Below are 20,740 nucleotides of genomic sequence, written 5' to 3'. Positions count from 1 at the left end.
GCAGAGCCAGCCACTCCCATTCCTGCGAGGGCCGCAAGGAGGATCTGGTGGTTGACTGTGTCGAAGGCTGCAGATAGATCTAGGAGAATCAGGACAGAGGAGAGGCCTTTCGCTTTTGCTAAGTGAAGTGCCTCTGTGACCGCAATGAGGGGTGTCTCTGTGGAGTGACCAGTCCTGAAGCCTGACTGATTAGGGTCTAGGAGGTCATTCTGTAAGAGATAAGCAGTAAGTTGGTTGGATACAGCACGTTCAAGTGTTTTAGAAAGGAAGGAGAGAAGAGAGACAGGACGGTAGTTGCCTATGACGGTAGGGTTCAGGGTTGGTTTTTTTATGAGCGGCGTGACTCTGGCTTGTTTTAGGGAGGTGGGGACCACCCCCGAGTTGAGTGAGGAGTTGATGGTTGCAGTTAGGAATGGGAGGATGTCTGGTGCTATGGTCTGGAGGAGTGGGGAGGGTAGCTGGTCCAGCTGGCAAGTAGTCGGACGGTTTGACGTTACCAGTGTCAGGGTCTCTGCTTCTGTAATGGGAGAGAAAGATGACAGAGTGAAGGATGAGGTTCTCGATTCAGCATTTGGAATGGGTGGGGGTTGGGAGAAGGAGCTGCGGATGTTCTCCACTTTTTCCTCAAAGAAGATCGCAAAGTCTTCGGCAGAGAAAGATGAGGGAGGGGGGGGTGGGGGGGGAGTGAGGAGGGAGGACATGGTAGCATGCAGTTTGCGTAGATTCTTGGCAGAGGCCTCGATCCTATGGTGGAAGAAAGAAGCTTTGGCATTAGTGATGGTTTTGGAGAATGTTAACAAGAGGTTGTGATATGTGTCGATGTCAGCAGTGAGGCGTGACTTTCTATACTTCCTTTCAGCTGCTCTCAGGACCTGTCTTTGTTCTCTCACTGGATCTGTCAGCCATGGACTGGGTGGGGAACGGCGGGCAGGTTTCTCAACGAGGGGACAGAGCTTGTTGAAGGAGGTTGCAAGGGCTGAAAGGAGGGTGGAGGTTGCCATCTCTGTGGAGAGAGCAGAGAAGGTGTCACTCAAAGGTAGAGCGGATAGTATGTCAGAGGAGAGGGTGGAGGGGGATAGGGAGGGTAGGTTGCGTCTGAGTGAGACTGTTTGAGTTGGGGTGAAGACCTTTCGGTTAAGCATGAGAGTTAGTGAGAAGGATATGAAGGAATGGTCAGATACATGTAGGGGAGTTACCGTGGTGTTAATGATGCTGGAGTTACCTACCAGACCCAACCAGCCTACGTACTAGTGTTGTCAAAAATATCGAAGTATCGATACATATCGATACTGAATATTTAAAACGGTTTCGATACTCATTTCCCGAAATACCGATACTTTCTGCAGTATCGATACCAGCTGGCTTGCTCCCGCAAGTTGTTGACAGACAGACACGCTGCTGTCCTCCTCCTCCTCCTCAGAGACCAACAGACACAAGCTGCTGCAGCCTCCTCCCCCTCACAGACGCGTCAGACCTGTCTTCAGTTTGTAAACAAAGCTATTAGCTAATGTTAGCTAGTCCGTTAGCTCCGTCCGTTAGCTCCGTTAGCTTATGCTAGCTAGCTGGCCACCTTTATAATTACTTCATGGAAACGGAGTAACGTTAGGTCGAGTTCATTCATACTACACTAGTACACGTATGAACTCGACATAACGTTACCCCGTTTCCAACGTTCGGTCGAGTTCATTCATACTACACTAGTACACGTATGAACTCGACATAACGTTACCACGTTTCCATGGTGTTTAATGAGCAGCAATCTTGTTGAAAATGTAACGTTAATAAATGCTCCGAAGATCTCTCTCTCTCTCTCTCCGTCATGAAAATGGTTGTAGTTGTTGTTTTAACGAAATAAAAAGCAGCAGCACTATTGCATAACTGAGTCATGTTTGCTATGTATTTATTTCTTTAGGAGAGTTTGTTTCAGTTTTAGCATGATGTTTTATAGATGGCTAGGTTAAACAGGTTTTTGTTTTTAAGAGGGGTTTGATTTAGATTAGATAATTTAGTTATTTTTAAATGTGTGATCTAAAGATAAACAAATGGTTTTAAAAGTGTTATATGTATCTTCTCTTATAGTACCAGAGAGAAGCTGAGGAGAATCGACCAGCAACCAAAGCTAAATTTGTTTAAAAAATAAAAATAAAAATATAATTATTATTATTATTATTATTATTTTTAATCGAAATGGTATCGAAATATCGATACTTTTCAAGGTATCGTATCGAAGTCGAAATTCCAGTATCGTGACAACACTACTACGTACACAACCTACTAGACCCAACCAGCCTACGTACATGACCTACTAGACCCAGGGCACTGACTACAAGAACCAGGGGCGTAACATCGCGCATGCAGCTGCCTGGCTGTGAAATGCTCCGCTCTGCTCCAGCTGCTGATGTTTCAACTGGTGATGTTTCAGCAGCTTTGGTTAGAAAGCCTTGGTCTCAGTGACTCCACTGTGTATCGACTATAGTATATAGTATACACTGGTGCACACACGCATACACACACACACACACATACACTATGACTCTGCGAGTCATATCCGCCCAGTCCGTGCTGTCTGCTGGCATTAAGCAGAGCAGGGCTACACAGCGGTGCGCCTATTTTGCGACCCGAAATAAGTCTGTGGTGGTTTTTTTTTCTCACAACGGGTCAAATGCATCTAACATGCTTTGCATCGTCACCATTCCTTTATGCCCACATCGCCCGAAATTAACGTTACGTTAGCGTAAGCTAACAAGCTAATCCTGATCAGAGGCAGAGCCATAGAGAACAGCAGAAAGTGTGGACTGGGGAAAGGGAAATGGGGGGGGGGGGGCACTCTCCCTTTCTCTGTGTGTGTGTGCGCGTTTGGAAAGACGATGAAGGCAGGAGTATATTATAGTAAACTGAGGATTACTGAGGATGGACAGATAATGTTGATATTCAAATATAAAAAAAATTATAATAATAATAATAAATGAATTCATGATCTAGCTGGTCGTCCGTACTAATACACATTGGCCGTATTAGGGGGTGGGAAACTGATGGGTGGGGATCGGGCGTTGTGGACAGCGACTCCTACAGGTCGGTTGGTACGCCTGCGCAGTAGAATCAGGAAGTGTCGGGGGCAGCGTGAGCCTCCCACGCGTTACTCCTCGCCACTGAGAGATCGAGCTGCGCAGGTGAAAAGATGCGACTGCTGTTACCTCAAGTACCGGAGGGGACTTGTGCTATGTATGACTTAGTCCACATTGCAGCCGGCTTGTGGGAGGCAAGAAACAGCGTCCGTGACAGGGGAGGGTTGAATTGGATGATACGAAATTGGGATGGGAGAAAAATATAGAAAATGGGAGAAAAAGTGGATAAAAACGTACAGCGAGTAGATCAAGCATCTGGGCAAGTATACATGCCCTGATGCCTCAGTGTATGGCAGTGTAAAAAGGTTGGTTGCCCTATAAATATAACATTATTATTAAATGGGTTACAATTACAAATATGTGGAAGTGGAACCATATGGAAGGAGTAAGCCTGCCGGTAAAAAGAAAACCCACCTCGCCTTTCTCAGACGAAAAAGAAAGTTTAGAGAGGAGTGGAAGTTTGAAGACAGACTAGACTACAATATGATGCAGGGGTGGTGAGTTGAAACAGTGTGTGTGTGTGTGTGTGTGTCCCGACCCCACTTCTATGTTTCAATATATTATTTGCATTTAAAACTATTAACGCTGACTCATTCCTTCAGTCCACTAAAAATTATGCTAATACTCCTTATGTTGTTTATGATATTAATTGAAAATAGCATATGAGAGTATTATATAGCAATAATAACACATGTCGATATACTAAAAAGCTATTTATAATTTTTGGCTGGTAAAAAATCTGCCTGGCTGGTAGTTTTTCAAATCTACCAGCCAAATGGCTGGTAAGTCAAAAAGTAAATTTTGTTCCCTGCGCACGCACACACACACACGCACACACAGCAGAACAGTGTTCACTTAATTGCTGATTGTGCACTATTCTTGCAACATCATGTCTCAGGTGTAAAGGCCACATGATGTGGTCCTTTATTGGCATGTACTTGCCTCAGCGTGTACTTGTCTCAGCAAGATAGACCTTCTGGTGAACAACTTCAGTTACTACAAACCTTGTGTGTTACAGCAAACATATGTCCAGATGTCCGAGTTAAACTATGCATCGTGGTGTTGTTGTGGATCAAACCCTGCCCTGATTCTCCCACCTCATCTAGTCTACAGCCCTGATTCTCTTACCTCATCTAGTCTACAGCCGTGATTCTCTTACCTCATCTAGTCTACAGCCGTGATTGTCTTAACTCATCTAGTCTACAGCCGTGATTCTCGAGATACCATCAGGGTCGGGTCACGCCTCTCACCCATCAGGGTCACTTCTCATTGGTTCCGGGGGCCCCAATCAGTCACATGGTCTACATCTCACTCACCGTGTGGTTGTGTGCGGGCCGCTTGGGGCCGGGATGAACAGGGCACACTGAGGAGCTGTGGTTGTCTCCAGGCTGGTGGGTGGTGTTGAGCATGTCCACCATGGCCACGCTGAGGTTGACCCGCAGGGCGTACACCACGAAGAAGGCGTAGCAGGAGAGAGCGGCCAGGCCGTAGCGCGCGGAGCCGCACACCGGGGCTGGGGGGCCGGGGAGAGACACACTTAGTTGCATGACCTCACCGTGACATCATCCATTGATGAGACTAATCTGCCCTGGGGAAAAGCTGCTGAGATGCCGCTATTCTTGTATGCAGACAGCATGTGATATTGTGATACACTGCTTTAGATGCCAAATGTTATTATTTTATTATTGTTATGCCTGCAGCATGTGATACACTGCTTTAGATGCTAATGTTATTATTGTATTATTGTTATGCCTGCAGCATGTGATACACTGCTTTAGATGCTAATGTTATTCTTTTATTATTGTTATGCCTGCAGCATGTGATACACTTAGTTTCACTGGTTTAGGTCTATTTCGAGTTCTAACTGAGATCATAGAGCTGGTCATTGTGTGAACAGGGGCCTAAAAAAACTGTGTTAACAGAATGGACTGTTGCACGTTAGAGGTTGTACTGGTCCAGTCACTCTAGTGTTTATGTAGTTAATTTCAGTTTTGTGTGTACATCCAATCTGCCTCAGGGGTGTGTGGCTTTCTTAAATACTATTTTGTGAATATAATACGGTCTATCTTTATATCATATTTGTATAAATAAAGATGTATATTTATTTTAATACAACTATATACTATGGGGCAGTCGTCTGGCAATCCGGAGGTTCCCGGTTCGGTTCCCGCTCCTCCCGGGTAGCCCCTGAGCAAGACACTTAACCCTTTGCTCCCGATGAGCAGGTTGGGACCTTGCATGGTTGCCTCCGCCGTCGGTGTGTGAGTGAATGGGTGAAATGTGAGTAACAAATTGTAAAGCACTTTGGATAAAAGCGCTATATAAAAAAGCAGCCATTTACCATTTATATGCCTGGCAAAAGGTCCAGTTTATATTATAACAAAGGGTTTCTTTCAAACAGCCAGTGGTACTTACCTAATTCAATGTGGATCACTGTAACAGCTGGTTAAGTGTCTCTACTCAAGATGATCTAAGCAGCAATAACTTTACTCTAACGAAGTTATTTCAACATGATTGCTGCAATTACATTACTGGCATGCAATCACAACTTGAGCTTTGGACAAACAATCCAAACTTGTGACCCAACTCAAGGTCTATAGAGAGCAGCAGAAGACCTTTTAACTGATGTTTAATACTGTTTAATACAACCATATGCCTTGGACTGAGGACCTGTTTATATTGTAACAGAAGAGTTCAAAAGTTAACAACTACCATTAAACAGTAACATAAGGGTTCAAGAGTTAACAACTACCATTAAACAGTAACAGAAGGGTTCAAAAGTTAACAACTACTGTACCAGTAAACAGGAACATAAGTGTTCAAGAGTTAATAACTACCAGTAAACAGTAACAGAAGGGTTCAAGAGTTAATAACTACCAGTAAACAGTAACAGAAGGGTTCAAGAGTTAATAACTACCAGTAAACAGTAACAGAAGGGTTCAAGAGTTAATAACTACCAGTAAACAGTAACAGAAGGGTTCAAGAGTTAATAACTAGTACCAGTAAACAGTAACAGAAGGGTTCAAGAGTTAATATCTACCAGTAAACAGTAACAGAAGGGTTCAAGAGTTAATAACTAGTACCAGTAAACAGTAACAGAAGGGTTCAAGAGTTAATAACTACCAGTAAACAGTAACAGGTTCAAGAGTTAATAACTACCAGTAAACAGTAACAGAAGGGTTCAAGAGTTAATAACTACCAGTAACAGAAGGGTTCTCCAAACAGCCTTTCTCTCAAACAGTGTTACTTACATATTTCACTGCCGATCAATTTCATAGCTGGTTGAGTGTCTGCAGCAGAACTTTACATTAACTTTGAGCTTTAAACTTGTGACCCAACTCAAGGTAGCGGACTAAAGGTAAGAAAGGTCACTTTAAATTATATTTATAGTAGGTTTGCTGATAACCGTCCTCATGTAGCCTCTGATCATCAGATAGCACTACAGCTGGCAAGACAGTATAGCCTGCTACCCGATGTGTGTAAACAAAGGTTGGTCCAATAAGGTAACGTTAACAAGGTGACGTGTAGCCCAACAGGTTATTATGTCAGTTCTGAGAGACCTAACAAGTTATTATGACAGTTCTGAGAGACTCAGCATGTTATTATGACAGTTCAGAGACACCCAACAGGTTATTATGACAGTTCAGAGAGACCCAACAGGTTATTATGACAGTTACTTATGAGAGACCCAACAGGTTATTATGACAGTTCAGAGAGACCCGACAGGTTGTTATGACAGTTCTGAAACACCTAACAGGTTATTATGACAGTTCTGAAACACCTAACAGGTTATTATGACAGTTCTGAGAGACCCAACAGGTTATTATGACAGTTCTGAGAGACCCAACAGTTATTATGACAGTTCAGAGAGACCCAACAGGTTATTATGACAGTTATGAGAGACCCAACAGGTTATTATGACAGTTCAGAGAGAGCCAACAGGTTATTATGACAGTTCAGAGAGACCCAACAGGTTATATAGGATTAATTTATAATTCTAGCAATAAAGCAAGCGGTGCCTTGACACTGATCTGCAACGACACGATCGGAAAAACACACAGATACAAGACATTGTTGCCGACAGCGGTGCAAGTTGACGTCAGCTAAAGTTAACACTAACACACCTTTTCCAACTGTGTCCTCCTCTGTCGCTGCGCGGAGCAGTGGTCGCTCCTGTTCTTCTCCATCGGTCTCATAATAAGGCTCCATAGCGGGTTCAGGAGTCAGGTGTTGATGTCTGGCGCATCGCAGCCGGTGGTTTTACTAACAAACAGCCACCTGCCAGTTGGCATAATAATAACAACCTACTGTACTCTCTGACTCTAATCAAATCATGTGACGAGACATCGGACCGGAAGTATCTGTGCAGTCAAAAGAGGCGGGGCGAAGAGAGAAGCTGCATCCCGCAAGTACCCGGATGCGTGTCCCTAACAGGGACGCAGACTATCTATATGCGCGAGACGGACATATTTGATGTTGATAGAAAAGCATCGAGAAGCAGCTTCATATTTAGTAAATAAAAACACTTGCTTGGTTGTTTTGTCATTATTTGTGCGCCTGCTGGTTATTCACAGGAATAAGGCGAGGCTTCCATCTAGTGGTAAAAGTACCAAAAAAAGTGGAACGCCATCTATTTTAAGAATGCACAGGTTCTTCCTGTGCCCCAGGTTCAGTCAGTATTTGTAAACACGCTCTCTCTCTTCTGAGCTAGACAACTAGGATGTAAAATTCGGGGCTGCTCCATAGACAATAAATGGGTCTTTTTTTTTGTCAGTTTTAATTCTGGCTCAGACTGTCTAGCAATGTTGGAATATGCCTATACACCTTATTTGTGTGTAAGAGCTTTTTTGAAAGCAAACTGAATGGCTTTTAAATTAATATTATTTAACCATTCTCCTTTATCCAAAGATGTGTTGAAGGCATGGTTGAGTTTCTACTAACAAAACAAACTGGTCAGATGGCATCCAATGTAATAAAAAAAGTCAACCAACGAACGCGATTCTTGTACCGGATCTCCGCTCTGGTAAACAAGAATACCCTGAAGACTCTAGCAGGAGCACTCATTCAAGGGTACTACGACTATGCTTGCACCTCATGGTACCAAAGCACCTCAAAGGCACTAAAAAACAAATTACAAACATCTCAAAACAAGCTAGTCAGACTACTACTTGACCTGACTCCTAGAACCCACCTCACCCCTGCCCACTTTGACAACCTAGGATGGCTTAGAGTAGACGACAGAGTACAGCAACTTGCAATGGGCCTGGTCTACAAGATACACTACGCGACCAAGGTACCCATGTACATGTCAAAATACTTCCCAAAGGTCAGTGAATACCACGATCACAACACCAGAGGGAGCTCCACAAATCATGTAAAACCCAGATTCGGATCAAACAAGGGACTAAACACGTTTCGCAATTATGCCACATCAATGTGGAACGCCCTGCCTAAAGCTGTAAAGGAATGTGAATCACTACCCACCTTCAAAAACACTCTCAAAAAACACCTACGTGAGACTGCAATTCGAAACTGGCCCCTACAAATGTCCTAACCTAGTTGTACAGTAAATGACCAAGTAAGGCTTTGTCAATATTCCAATGTACAGTGTAAAATGTGTGTGTGTCCCCTTCCCAACCCCCCCCCCCCCCCCCCCCACCTCCATTGTACAGCCCTCACCCAACCCACCCAACCCCACCCCACCCAACCAACCTCCTCCAATGTACAGTTTCTATGCCAAATGTATATACACTCCTTTTCTGGACACTTTTGTATCACAAACAGTACTGTATTTGCAAATCTGATATGTCATAAATGTATAGATGTAGCAGTACTGTCTATCTGTATGTCATGTAGGTCATATATGTTATGATGAATTGAAAATGGGGGACCCTGATGTAAACAAGTCGAAAGTCTTTCTCTGGTCTGCATCCCCTTAACAATTGTATGTATTGAGCTGTACTGTACTGTACCCATTCTGCAATCTGTTAATAAACTTTTCAATCAATCAATCAATCAATCAGACTACTGTTTGACCTTACTCCTAAAACCCACCTCACCCCTGCCCATTTTGACAACCTAGGATGGCTTAGACGACAGAGTACAGCAACTTACTACAGATACACTACACCACTAAGGTACCCAGTCAAAATACTTCCCAAAGGTCAGTGAATATACCACGACCACAACACTGTAATATTCATGCTTTGAATATATCATTTACTATAATATTCATGCTTTGAATATATCATTTACGACAGGCGCGCCAGGCGCACCTTCCTATTATGTATACCTGACAAGGGGTCCTGACAGTCAGTTGGCTGCCAGCCGTGGATGGAGTTACACTCATGCTTAACGAATACTTACCTTTGAATAAATATCTAAATGCAATCTCCTCGTCCTGAAGATTATTCTATATAAATCGAATACGACAAACACCAGAGGGAGTTCCACAAATCATGTTCAACCCAGATTCGGCACAATAATAATAATGCAGGACCTGTCGCAGAGGTCTTTAATTGGCATGCAATTATCCTCAATGTTAGCGGTTAGCACACACACACACCGGAACACACACTCATGCATTGTTTTTTGTAGGATTGCCGATGCGATAGGCCTACTCCTCTGCGCTTAACCCATCCCGTCGTCCTTCCCCCCCCTAAGGGCAGACGAGGGCTGTGGTGTGAGCCACGCCCGGGGACCATCCAAGTGCTCCTGCCTGTCTTTGTCACGGACGTGACAGCGTTAGTGATCTGTTGTTTTGCATGTTTTTCCATTCGGTTTCTCTTATCGGGGGGGGGGGGGGGGGGACACTTGCGAGCACGGGGAGAACATGCAAACTCCACACAGAAAGGCCCGGGAGATACACCACCTGGGTAACTGCCTGGCATCGCGGAAACCTGGTCCCCAAGCGGGAACCGAACCCTGGACCTTCTTGCTGTGAGGCAACAGTGTTAACACTTTGGTCGCCAGGCTTATATTCACAATAAACCATCCCACGCCAGCTCTATTTGTCTATGGAGAAGTTCCCCTTCTTTGCAGGGCTATAACTTTTTAAATTGTATTGCTAAATTGACATTACTATGGCCCATTCAACGTCAAGTATCTATTGTTCAGGGTGTAGCAACGTTATACTTTTTTATTCACATATTCATACTAAAATACGGTCTAAAGTATAAGTATGTTTTTATCGTTTTCTGCAGCTTTCTCCAGAGCGTGATTTATAGCCCTAAATGCATTATATTGATGATCAAATACAGTTTGATAGCAATCTGCGCAAGATAAAAAATTTCAAATGGACGTGCTTCTAGAAGTTACTACTTATCATCTGATGTTGACCGGATGGGGGGGGGGGGTCGTTTATAATTCCGTGGCCAATGTTAGATGATTCATCTAGTGTGGGTGATATGATCATTAGAGCAGTTTGTATCGAACACGTTAAAAAATAACGCTGAAACTTACCGTAGCTTCCTCGTAGCGTTGGGCGATGAGCGTGGAGCAGAAATATTCCTATTATGGGATGTAGAAATATGCGATCCATCTCCAGGTTGTATAATAGTATATACGTCCAAATCATGTTGTTTATCGAGTTATTGGTAACGGATTGCTATCCATTGTGTCTAGCTAGAGTCCTGGGACTATTAGCGAGTGATCGGACCGAATTGGAATGAGCACCAGCTTCCGTTTCCTGTTTCCGGTTTGGGCGATCCGCCGATCGGCCACCAGATGGCGCTCTTGAACCGTTGGAGAGTTGAGAGGGGATCAACAGTAGATCTCAAGTGTCCGGGGGAGAAATATGATTGCGATCACAGATTTTTGAAATATTGATATCAAAGACGTGGTACGGCGTCTTTGGCAGAATGAGCATGGCGGGGAATGACGTGGTAAGGCATTTTTGGCGACCATAGTGTTAACCACTACACCACCGTGCCGCACAAACAAGGCACTAAACACGTGTCGCAATTATGCCACATCAATGTGGAACGCCCTACCCACAGCCGTAAAATTCTTTTGAATCCCTACCCACCTTCAAAACCGCTCTCAAAGAGCACCTACGGGAGGCTGCAATTCTAAACTGGCCCCTGTAAATGTCCAAACCCCCCCTCCCACCCCCTCCTAATGTACAGTTTCCTCCGCCTCGTATGTATATATTTTCGGTTAGGATCTCTGTTTAACAGTACTGTATATTTGCATATCTTGTATGTCACAAATGTAACAGTACTGTATGTCACGTATGTCATAAATGTCATGATATGTATGTTGTGTATGTCATAAATGTCATTATGAATTGAAAATGGGGACCCTGATGTAAACAAGATGAAAGTCTTTCTCTGGTCTGCATCCCCTTAACAATTGTGTGTATTGAGCCGTACTGTATTGTACCCATTCTGCAATCTGTTAAATAAAGTTTTCAATCAATCAATCAGACTCAGATCGTAGGGAAGATCTCTGCCACTAGGGGGGGCCCTCTCATTAGGAGAGATATCACCTCCCGCCCCCACTAACGGGGGATTGATTGATTGATTGAACATTATTTTATTAACAGATTGCAGAATGGGTACAATACAGTACGGCTCAATACACACAATAGCTAAGGGGATGCAGACCAGAGAAAGACTTTAGTCTAGTTTACATCAGGGTCCCCCGTTTTCAATTCATCATAACATTTATGACATATGTAACGGGTGTAAAACTCACTCCCCAGAGGCATCCAAACTGAGCGCTTAGGAGGGAATTCCTTTCTTGGCGCAGCGGTTTGTGATGTCGCCCGCAGTGCGGACGCCTGGGGTTCGACTCCCACTCAAGGCATGGTCGAATTCGTGGCAGGGGCGAGTTGCCTCTGTTACACTGGTGCCGTAGACTCGGATGCCTTGGGTGGTGTGAGTTTAGGGGGGGTGAGTGTAACGGGTGTAAAACTCACTCCCCAGAGGCATCCAAACTGAGCGCTTAGGAGGGAATTCCTTTCTTGGCGCAGCGGTTTGTGATGTCGCCCGCAGTGCGGACGCCTGGGGTTCGACTCCCACTCAAGGCATGGTCGAATTCGTGGCAGGGGCGAGTTGCCTCTGTTACACATACACGACAGTACTGTTACATCCAGACATTTATGACATACAAGATATACAAATATACAGTACTGTTTATTTACAGAAAGAGTTGGGTGGGGGGGGATTTGGACATTTACCGGGGTCAGTTTCGAATTGCGGCCTTGCGGTGCTCTTTTAGACCGGTTTTGAAGGTGGGTAGGGATTCACATTATTTTTTTTATTTTTTTTTAAACTTTTTTTAAATTTTTTAGCGTTTATCGCTTTTCTGGTCAAGCATGACCGACAGATGCAGGGTGAAACGGGAGGGAGAACAGGGGAAGACATTCGGCAAATGACGGCGGGTCCGGGAATCGAACTCGGAGTCAACCAGATCCGTGACGCAGCACGGTATTCCCCGACGCTTTCGCGTCGAGGTACATGGTGAGCTACTGGAGCTCCCCGGGATTCACATTATTTTACGGCTGTGGGTAGGGCATTCCACATTGTTGTGACATATTTGCGAAACGTGTTTAGTCCCTTGTTGAGCCGAATCTGGGTTGAACATGATTTGTGGAACTCCCTCTGGTGTTGTGGTCGTTGTATTCACTGACCTTTGGGAAGTATTTCCACATGTACATGGGTACCTTAGTGGTGTAGTGTTGCTGTACTCTGTCATCTACTCTAAGCCATCCTAGGTTGTCAAAATGGGCAGGGGTAAGGTCAAGCAGTAGTCTGACTAGTTTGTTTTGTGATGTTTGTAATCTTGTTTTTAGTGCCTTTGAGGTGCTTTGGTACCATGAGGTGCAAGCATAGTCGTAGTACCCTTGAATGAGTGCTCCTGTTAGAGTCTTCAGGGTATTCTTGTTTACCAGGGAGGAGATCCGGTACAAGAATCTTGTTCGTTGGTTGACTTTTTTTATTACATTGGTTGCCATTTGTCACAGGAAAGATTTGCCTCTAGGATGGAACCTAGGTATGTACTTTCATCTTTCCTTGTGACAATATTGTCACCCACTGTAACAGAGAAGCCGTTGGCCTTCCTGAGTTTGTTATTTGATCCAAAGAGAATGGACTCTGTTTTACCCAGGTGTAATGATAGTTTGTTATCAGCGAGCCAGGTGCAGATTCTGCCGAGTTCAGAGCTGAGGTCTTTTTCAACCTGCAACTTGTCCCTGTCAGAGACCAACAGGGCTGAGTCGTCCGCGAACAGGAACAAGTTGCAGTCACAAGCTTTAGATAGATTTGGGGGGATAGATTTGGAACCCCCAAAAGCCTCGGAAGAAATTGTTTAAGACATTTTGCGGTTGCTGCTATTTACTGTTTGTATTTTGTGACATGGGGAGAACAGAAGAGCACTTTGAGGGGAAATATGATGCAAAGTACGGGTATCAAAATGGTGTTGTTGAATGTCAATGGAATGAACAATCCGGTTAAAAGGGTGAAGGTTTGGACGAAATTCAGGAAGGAGGAAATGCAGGTTATTTCTTTTTTTCTTTACAAGAAACTCACTTATCATCACAAGAACATGAAAAACTGAAAATATATGGATACGAAAATATGTTTTATAGTTTGTTTAAGCAGAATCATAGGAGGGGGGTGGCTAATTAGGAATGATGTGAAATTTGAGATAAACAAAGAAATAGATGATAAAGAGGGGGGGTATGTGGTTTTCAAGGGGAAAATGGAAGGGCAAATGGTCACGCTAATTAATGTAATGCACCACCGGAACAAGGGATCGGGATGACAGAGGAAGAATGGTACAATGTGCCATTGCCCTACCCAAAGCCATAAAAGAATGTGAATCCCTACCCTCCTTCAAAACTGCTCTCAAAGAGCACCTACGGGTGGCTGCAATTAGAAACTGGCCCCAGTAAATGTCCAAACCCGCCCCCCACCCCACCGAAGCCCCTCCAATGTACAGTTTCTTCCCGTTCTAATGTATTTCTTTTTTTTATGATCTCTTTATCTTAAACAGTACTGTATATTTGTATGTTTTGATGAATCAGTACTGTATATCTGTATGTCATGTATGTCATAAATGTCTTGATGAATTGAAAATGGGGGACCCTGATGTAAACAAGACGAAAGTATTTTTCTGGTATGCATCCTCTTAACAATTGTGTGTATTGAGCTGTACTGTACTGTACCCCTTCTGCAATCTGTTAATACAATTTTCAATCAATCAATCAATCAATCAATCAATCAATCAAATAACAACCGCTAACTTCACTGTTAGATGGCATGCTTTGTAGCAACCTATGTATAGATGTAGCTATTGTCTATTTCAGGGGTCAGCAACCTTTACTATCAAAAGAGCCACTTTCCCCCCCTCCCACAAAATAAAATGCTCAGGGAGCCGCACAACCTATTTACCCTTAAAATGAAGATAACACAGTGTATAACGTTTTATATATCCCCAAGCATACCCCACATTTAGCATAAAACGCCTGACAATTGCATACCCGAAGTAATTTGCGATTTATTATACTTTATACTTATAGCACACAGTTTGTTGCATTCATGGAATTATAAAGCAACAAAAGAAAAAATTTGACTTTTTATTGCTGTTTTTACCTGGCTGTGTAGACCTATTTTTAAATAAAACACAGAAGAGGAGACAAAACACTGGTGTCTGTAGACCGACTTTGAAATAAAACCCTGAACTATTCAGGTATATTTGAGTCCTTCCCTTATTTGTGGAACATTTATCAAATAAAAAGTAGTCCACTTTGAAAAAATACCTACTTTGAAATAAAACACAGAAAAGGAGAAAACACACTGACATCTGTAGACCTACTTTGAAATAAAACCCTGAACTATGCAGCTCTATTTGAGTCCTTCCCTTATTTGTGGAAAATCTATAAAATAAAAAGTAAATTCTTCATTGTTCGCAAATTTCGTACCACATAGGTAAGGTACAGGTAAGCCTGCATCGTTAGTCGTGAAAGCAAATTAATATGTCCACGCTGAATTAAACGCTCTATTTTCCTCAGACTTTCCTTTTTCTGGATTTATCCATGGTTAGCTTACTGGGGGGTCGGAAACTCAAGATTAGCCACTTGCAGACGGCAGGGAGAGGCGTACTGACGTGTGACGTACTGTATATTTTAGTTGATGAAATATTTTGGTTGATGAAATATTTTTTCATTTCAGTGTCACAGTATGACATCGATCTCCAAAATAAGAAGAAAAAAAAAGTGCAAAAAAAATAAATTAAAGTTATTGTTTTTTTTGGGCCAGGGAGCCGCAGCTGATTGGCTAAAGAGCCACATGCGGCTCCGGAGCCGCAGGTTGCCGACCCCTGGTCTATCTGTATGTCATAAATGTTATGATGCCTTGAAAATGGGGGACCCTGATGTAAACAAGACAAAAGTCTTTCTCTGGTCTGCATATCCTTACAAATTGTGTGTATTGAGCCGTACTGTATTGCTGCAGCCAGGCTACTCACAAGGTCAAAAAAATCATGCCACATCACTCCCATTCTGGTATCCCTGCACTGACTCCCGGTACACTATAGAATTCACTTCAAAGTCCTCACTTTCACTTTCAGAGCACTTCACGGTCAGGCCCCCATCTACATCACTGAACTCATCCATCCCTACACCAACACCCGCTCACTCAGATCTGCCGATCAGCACCTCCTGGTGGTCCCCAGGTCCAGGCTTAAAACAAGGGGTGATCGAGCCTTCCAGGTGACAGCACCAAGGCTCTGGAATGCTCTCCCCCTGGACCTGCGAATTGCCCCCTCTGAGAACTCTTTTAAAAAACAATTAAAAACGCATTTGTTCAGACAGGCTTTTGGTCATGCATAGGCACTTTTTTTCCTTGTCCTCACTGTTCTATAGTTTTTGTTTTAATTAGTGACTCATGATTTTATCCAAATTCTTTTATTCTACTTTTTCTATCTGGTTTCACTGTTTTTAACTGCTGTTTGTTGTTGTTGTCATTTATTTCTGTCAATCAATCAATCAAATAACAACCGGTAACTTCACTGTTAGATGGCATGCTTTGTAGCAACCTGCCTCTGCAAAAGGACACTGTCGCACAAAGCGATTTCACTGGATGTCCCGGACACAATGGAAGTATGGATATATTCGTAACGAATAATTAAAAAAAGATAGTTAACACTTTGGCTGCCATGGGTTAAATTCATTATCAACCGTAGGTTGCCGGCTCTATTTGTCTATAGAGAAAGTCCCCTTCTTTGCAGGGCTATAACTTTTTAAATTCTATTGCTACATTGCCATTATTAGGGCCCATTCAAAGTCCTATATGTATTGTTCATTGTGTAGCAACGTTAAACTTTTTCATTCACATATTCATAGTAAAGTATGGTCTAATGTATAAGTATGTTTTCATCTCTTTCTGCAGCTTTCTCCAGAACGTGATCTATAGCCCCAAATACATTATATTGATGATGCAATACAGTTTTATGGTGTAGCCGGTGTGATCTTGTCTGCGTTGTGTTTAGTCGATTCGACCCCTGTTAAGGGATCGCCCTGAGTGGGAGTTGAACCCCGGACGCCCGCGTCACGGGCGGCATCACAGACCACTAAGCAAGAAGTGAATTCACTTCTTGCTTCCGGGTCTGGATGCCTCTGGGGAGTGAGTTTACTTGCAGTACCGCTTACCATCCACAGCCACGTCACTACTTGTACCCGTGACTGTGGATATACTGCGGTACCTCCGTTACACTCACCCCCCTAAACTCACTCCACCCAGGGCATCCGGGTCACGGCACCACATGTAGCCGGTGTGATCTTGTCTGCGTTGTGTTTAGTCGATTCGACCCCTGTTAAGGGATCGCCCTGAGTGGGAGTTGAACCCCGGACGCCCGCGTCACGGGCGGCATCACAGACCACTAAGCAAGAAGTGAATTCACTTCTTGCTTCCGGGTCTGGATGCCTCTGGGGAGTGAGTTTACTTGCAGTACCGCTTACCATCCACAGCCACGTCACTACTTGTACCCGTGACTGTGGATATACTGCGGTACCTCCGTTACACTGGCAATCAGCGCGATATAAAAAATTCCAACTAGACGTACTTCTAGAAGTTACTACACGTCATCTGATGTTGACCGGATGGGCTAGGGGGCGTTTATAATTCCGTGGGCAGCGTTATACCAATCATCTAATGTGGGTCAAATGTTGATAATAGCAGTTAGTATCGAAGACGGTAACTTTACACGCTAAAACTCACCCCAGTCTCCGCGCGCCGTTGGGCGATCATCGTAGAGTAGACATTTTATCATTATGGGATGTAGATTTACCCGGTCCATCTCCAGCTTGTATAATGGTATATACGTCCAAATCATGTTGTTTATCGAGTTATTGGCAATCGATCGCTATGTAGTGTGTCGAGATCGAGTCCCGGGACCTATTAGCAAGTGCCCGGAAGTAATACGGCCGTCCAGCACAACCTCTACGGCACTTCCTGTTAAGCGATTGCGCCGATCGGCCACCAGATGGCGCTCCTGAACCGCCAGAGAGCTCAGTGGGTCCTCCTGGTGGATCTCAGGCCAGCGGAGGGGACATATGAATCCGATCCCAGATTTTTGAAATATTGATATTAAAGACGCTGTAAGGCGTCTTCGGCAACTTGAGCATGGCCGGGAATGACGTGTTTAGACGTTTCCCGGCACCCAAAGTGTTAACTGGAATATGTTAGTTGTTTACACAATGTTGGATTATGTAATTGGTTTTGTTAGATGGCATGCTTTGAAGCACCGCACCAGCTGCTTCTAGACACGGAGGCTTTTTTTTTTTTTTTGACCTACTTTTTCTGTGGATGGTTTTGTGAATAAATCTCCATTATGCTTCAATTACTGTGTGTTTATTGTATAGCAAAAAGGTTGGATGAAGTCGTGTGTTATAGAAATTAGATCACGCCTATGGGGGTCTAACGACCCTCGGCTGCGCCTCGGGCCTAACAACCACCCATAGGCGTGATCTAATTTCTATAACACACTCCGTCGCGTGATGTAATGCTTAAATCAATCATGTATGCAGGGTGCAACACTCAGCCACTGGTTCAAGGGTATGGAGGGAGTTTGGATGGACAAATATTATTAGGTACTTCATAATGCCAGAGATTAAGGGGAGATACGCACCAGAACAGAATGTATGCTGGAGGTTGTGCGGCCAGGTGGGGGCGGATCACACACACATATTTTGGAAGTGTCAAAAAATAAGGGAGTAATGGGAAGGAGTATGGGAATTATAAAAGGGGATATTGGGTTATGAAGTACCAAAGACGGGCTTGGTGCTATATCTGGGGAATCTGACACAGGAAAACATACAAAGTAAAGATACTACTGGTAGCCAATAAGAAAACAATAACAAGAGCATGGTACAAAGTGGATCCACCTACAAAAGAACAGTGGCTGGGTGTAGTGGAGGAAATATATGACATGGAAAGATTTACACACATATTAAGGGTGCAGGAGGAGAAATTTGGGTCAAAACGGGAGAAATGGGTTAAATATAAAAGAAAGGTGAACGACACTACAGATAAGGTGAACCCTGAAAAGTGTCTAGAAAATTACTTTCGTTCCCACGTCTGGGAACTACATTCTGAATGCATTTTTCCATAGACAATACCATCATGGACATTGGGTTAAAAGTTCTCTGCAAAATATCCTGCCGATTTTTGTCAGGGCCCATAAATATATATGTATGGAAATTACAAAGAAGACAAAATCTCTCTGACATTGACATTTACACATGTACCTAAACATCCGAGTCAAATATTGGTGCATTAGTAGTATACTTGAAATTTGTATCAAAAACGCTTTACCTTGTGATTCCCAACCTGCAATATTAAAGATGCTGGTACAATTTTCTAAAGATTGAGGTTGTACACATAAAACAGTTCAGTGGATAGTATAATGAGAAGAATAATAGACCCACACACTTTTGATCAAGATGGTTAATCAATCAAAACACTACACCATCCATTTTAAATAAATAATGTCACAAAATAGAATTCAGGTACACAAATACAAACAAATCACACTATACCTACTGTATAACCCTAATCCCCTCACCCTATACATCCCAACCCCAGTCCACACCCTCATCCACCACCCAACCCCTCATCCACCACAACACTTCCCAGGCAACACTGATGTTAATCATCCTCACCACTATCATCTGAGTCATCATCATGTAGCCCTATCCTCAGTTTCCTTAGAAACATTTGCACAGTTTTGGCATTGACATAGATCTGTACATAGCAGTTTTGCAGACACACGGGAACATCTTCCTGTCTCACATTTGCCTTGTTTGCAACCGCAGTGGACTGCCTGCAACACACTATCAGGGGCCGGATTTGTAGTCATACAGGTCACTGTTAACTCCCCATCCTCGACGTGCCACCCATTGCCAACGAGTGAAGGGGCACACATTACATCTTTCAATGAATGTCTCATTTTAGCTGCTTGGTAATTTGCCCTTTTGCAGTGTTGGTACAAGGCATCACTTGTCGGGGGCGCGTGAATACTTTCCCTAAGGTGGTTGTCGGTTTGCGCAATCTGATTGGCCACTGACGTTTCTGGTCATGTGACATGTGCGGCCAATCGTGTGACGGCAAGTTCTTTCGACGGTTAAGCTTAGGCACTCTTTCGAAGTTGGTTAAGGTTAGAGTTTGTCTTAGAGCATGGCGATAGAACACCAGCCCTGATTCCAAACTCTAACCTTAACCAACTTCGAAAGAGTCGCCTAAGCTTAACCAGTGATAAACTAGGCGTTAGGTAGTTTGCAGGCTGTTTGACCCGGAAATTGGCGCAGAACTTGCCGGCACACATGTCACATGACCAGAAACGTCAGTGGCGAATCAGATCGCGCAATCCGAACGCGGAAGGACAACCACCTTAGGGAAAGTATTCACGCGTCGGGCGCATAGAGTTCTGGCAAAACCGATGACACAGCGGCGTAACTCGCACGGGGGACTTCGGATTGTGTCCCCCGCATTTTTTCAGAATGCAGTTATGTCCCCCCCCTCCCGTCTGACTACCTGTCCTATTATTATGCAAAGAGGAGTAGATGGGGGTCGCATTTGCACGGGCCAAGTACCCACTCGCTAAAGTACTCGTCTTTGCATAATAATAGCTCGGGTCGTCCCCTCAGCCGATGTGTGTGTTAAAATACGTCATCACATACGGTATAAAGAGAGATAAGATAAGACATTCAGTCAGTGCGATGTCCGACTCCTACCTGCGTGATTGCAACAACGAGATGGCACCGTCGCCCAAGAGGAGAAAGCTACTTCTTCAAAGCAAACTAAGTTTTGCTACGCTGTCGCCCAGAGCTAAACCAGCAGCAGTGACGACACCACCACGAAACAGGAAAGCAAGTAACAGCATTTTAGCAGATTTTCTTTTTTTAATATAGGCCTAATGTATTTGTCCAGATTGACTATATAGCTATAGCTATTTGCCTGTTTGTTTCTCTTGAAAATAATCGTGGTTCATAAGTCCATGATTGATTGATTGATTGAAAAGTTTATTAACAGATTGCAGAATGGGTACAGTACAGTACAGCTCAATACATAAATTGTTAAGAGGATGCAGACCTGAGAAAGACTTTCGTCTTG

At 43.7% G+C, this 20,740-nt stretch overlaps 1 protein-coding gene across 1 annotated transcript in view; it reads right to left on the bottom strand.

Moving 5' to 3' along the window:
- slc17a5 (solute carrier family 17 member 5) overlaps window positions 1–7,448 on the bottom strand; it is a 90,894-nt gene extending 83,446 nt beyond the window's left edge. The window contains exons 1-2 of the mRNA XM_084321480.1: window positions 7,250–7,448; window positions 4,442–4,638 (exon numbers count right to left, since the gene is read on the bottom strand). Of these exons, the coding sequence (XP_084177606.1) occupies window positions 4,442–4,638; window positions 7,250–7,334 (282 nt within the window). The 5' untranslated portion in view covers window positions 7,335–7,448. The remainder of the gene's footprint in view (window positions 1–4,441; window positions 4,639–7,249) is intronic.
- Window positions 7,449–20,740: the final 13,292 nt, after the last annotated feature.

This window comes from Notolepis coatsorum (genome assembly GCF_963971535.1).
Source record: "Notolepis coatsorum genome assembly, chromosome: 9".
Taxonomy (NCBI): domain Eukaryota; kingdom Metazoa; phylum Chordata; class Actinopteri; order Aulopiformes; family Paralepididae; genus Notolepis; species Notolepis coatsorum.
Note: the sequence above shows the minus strand (reverse complement) of the source record. Positions and strands in the feature narration are given on the sequence as shown.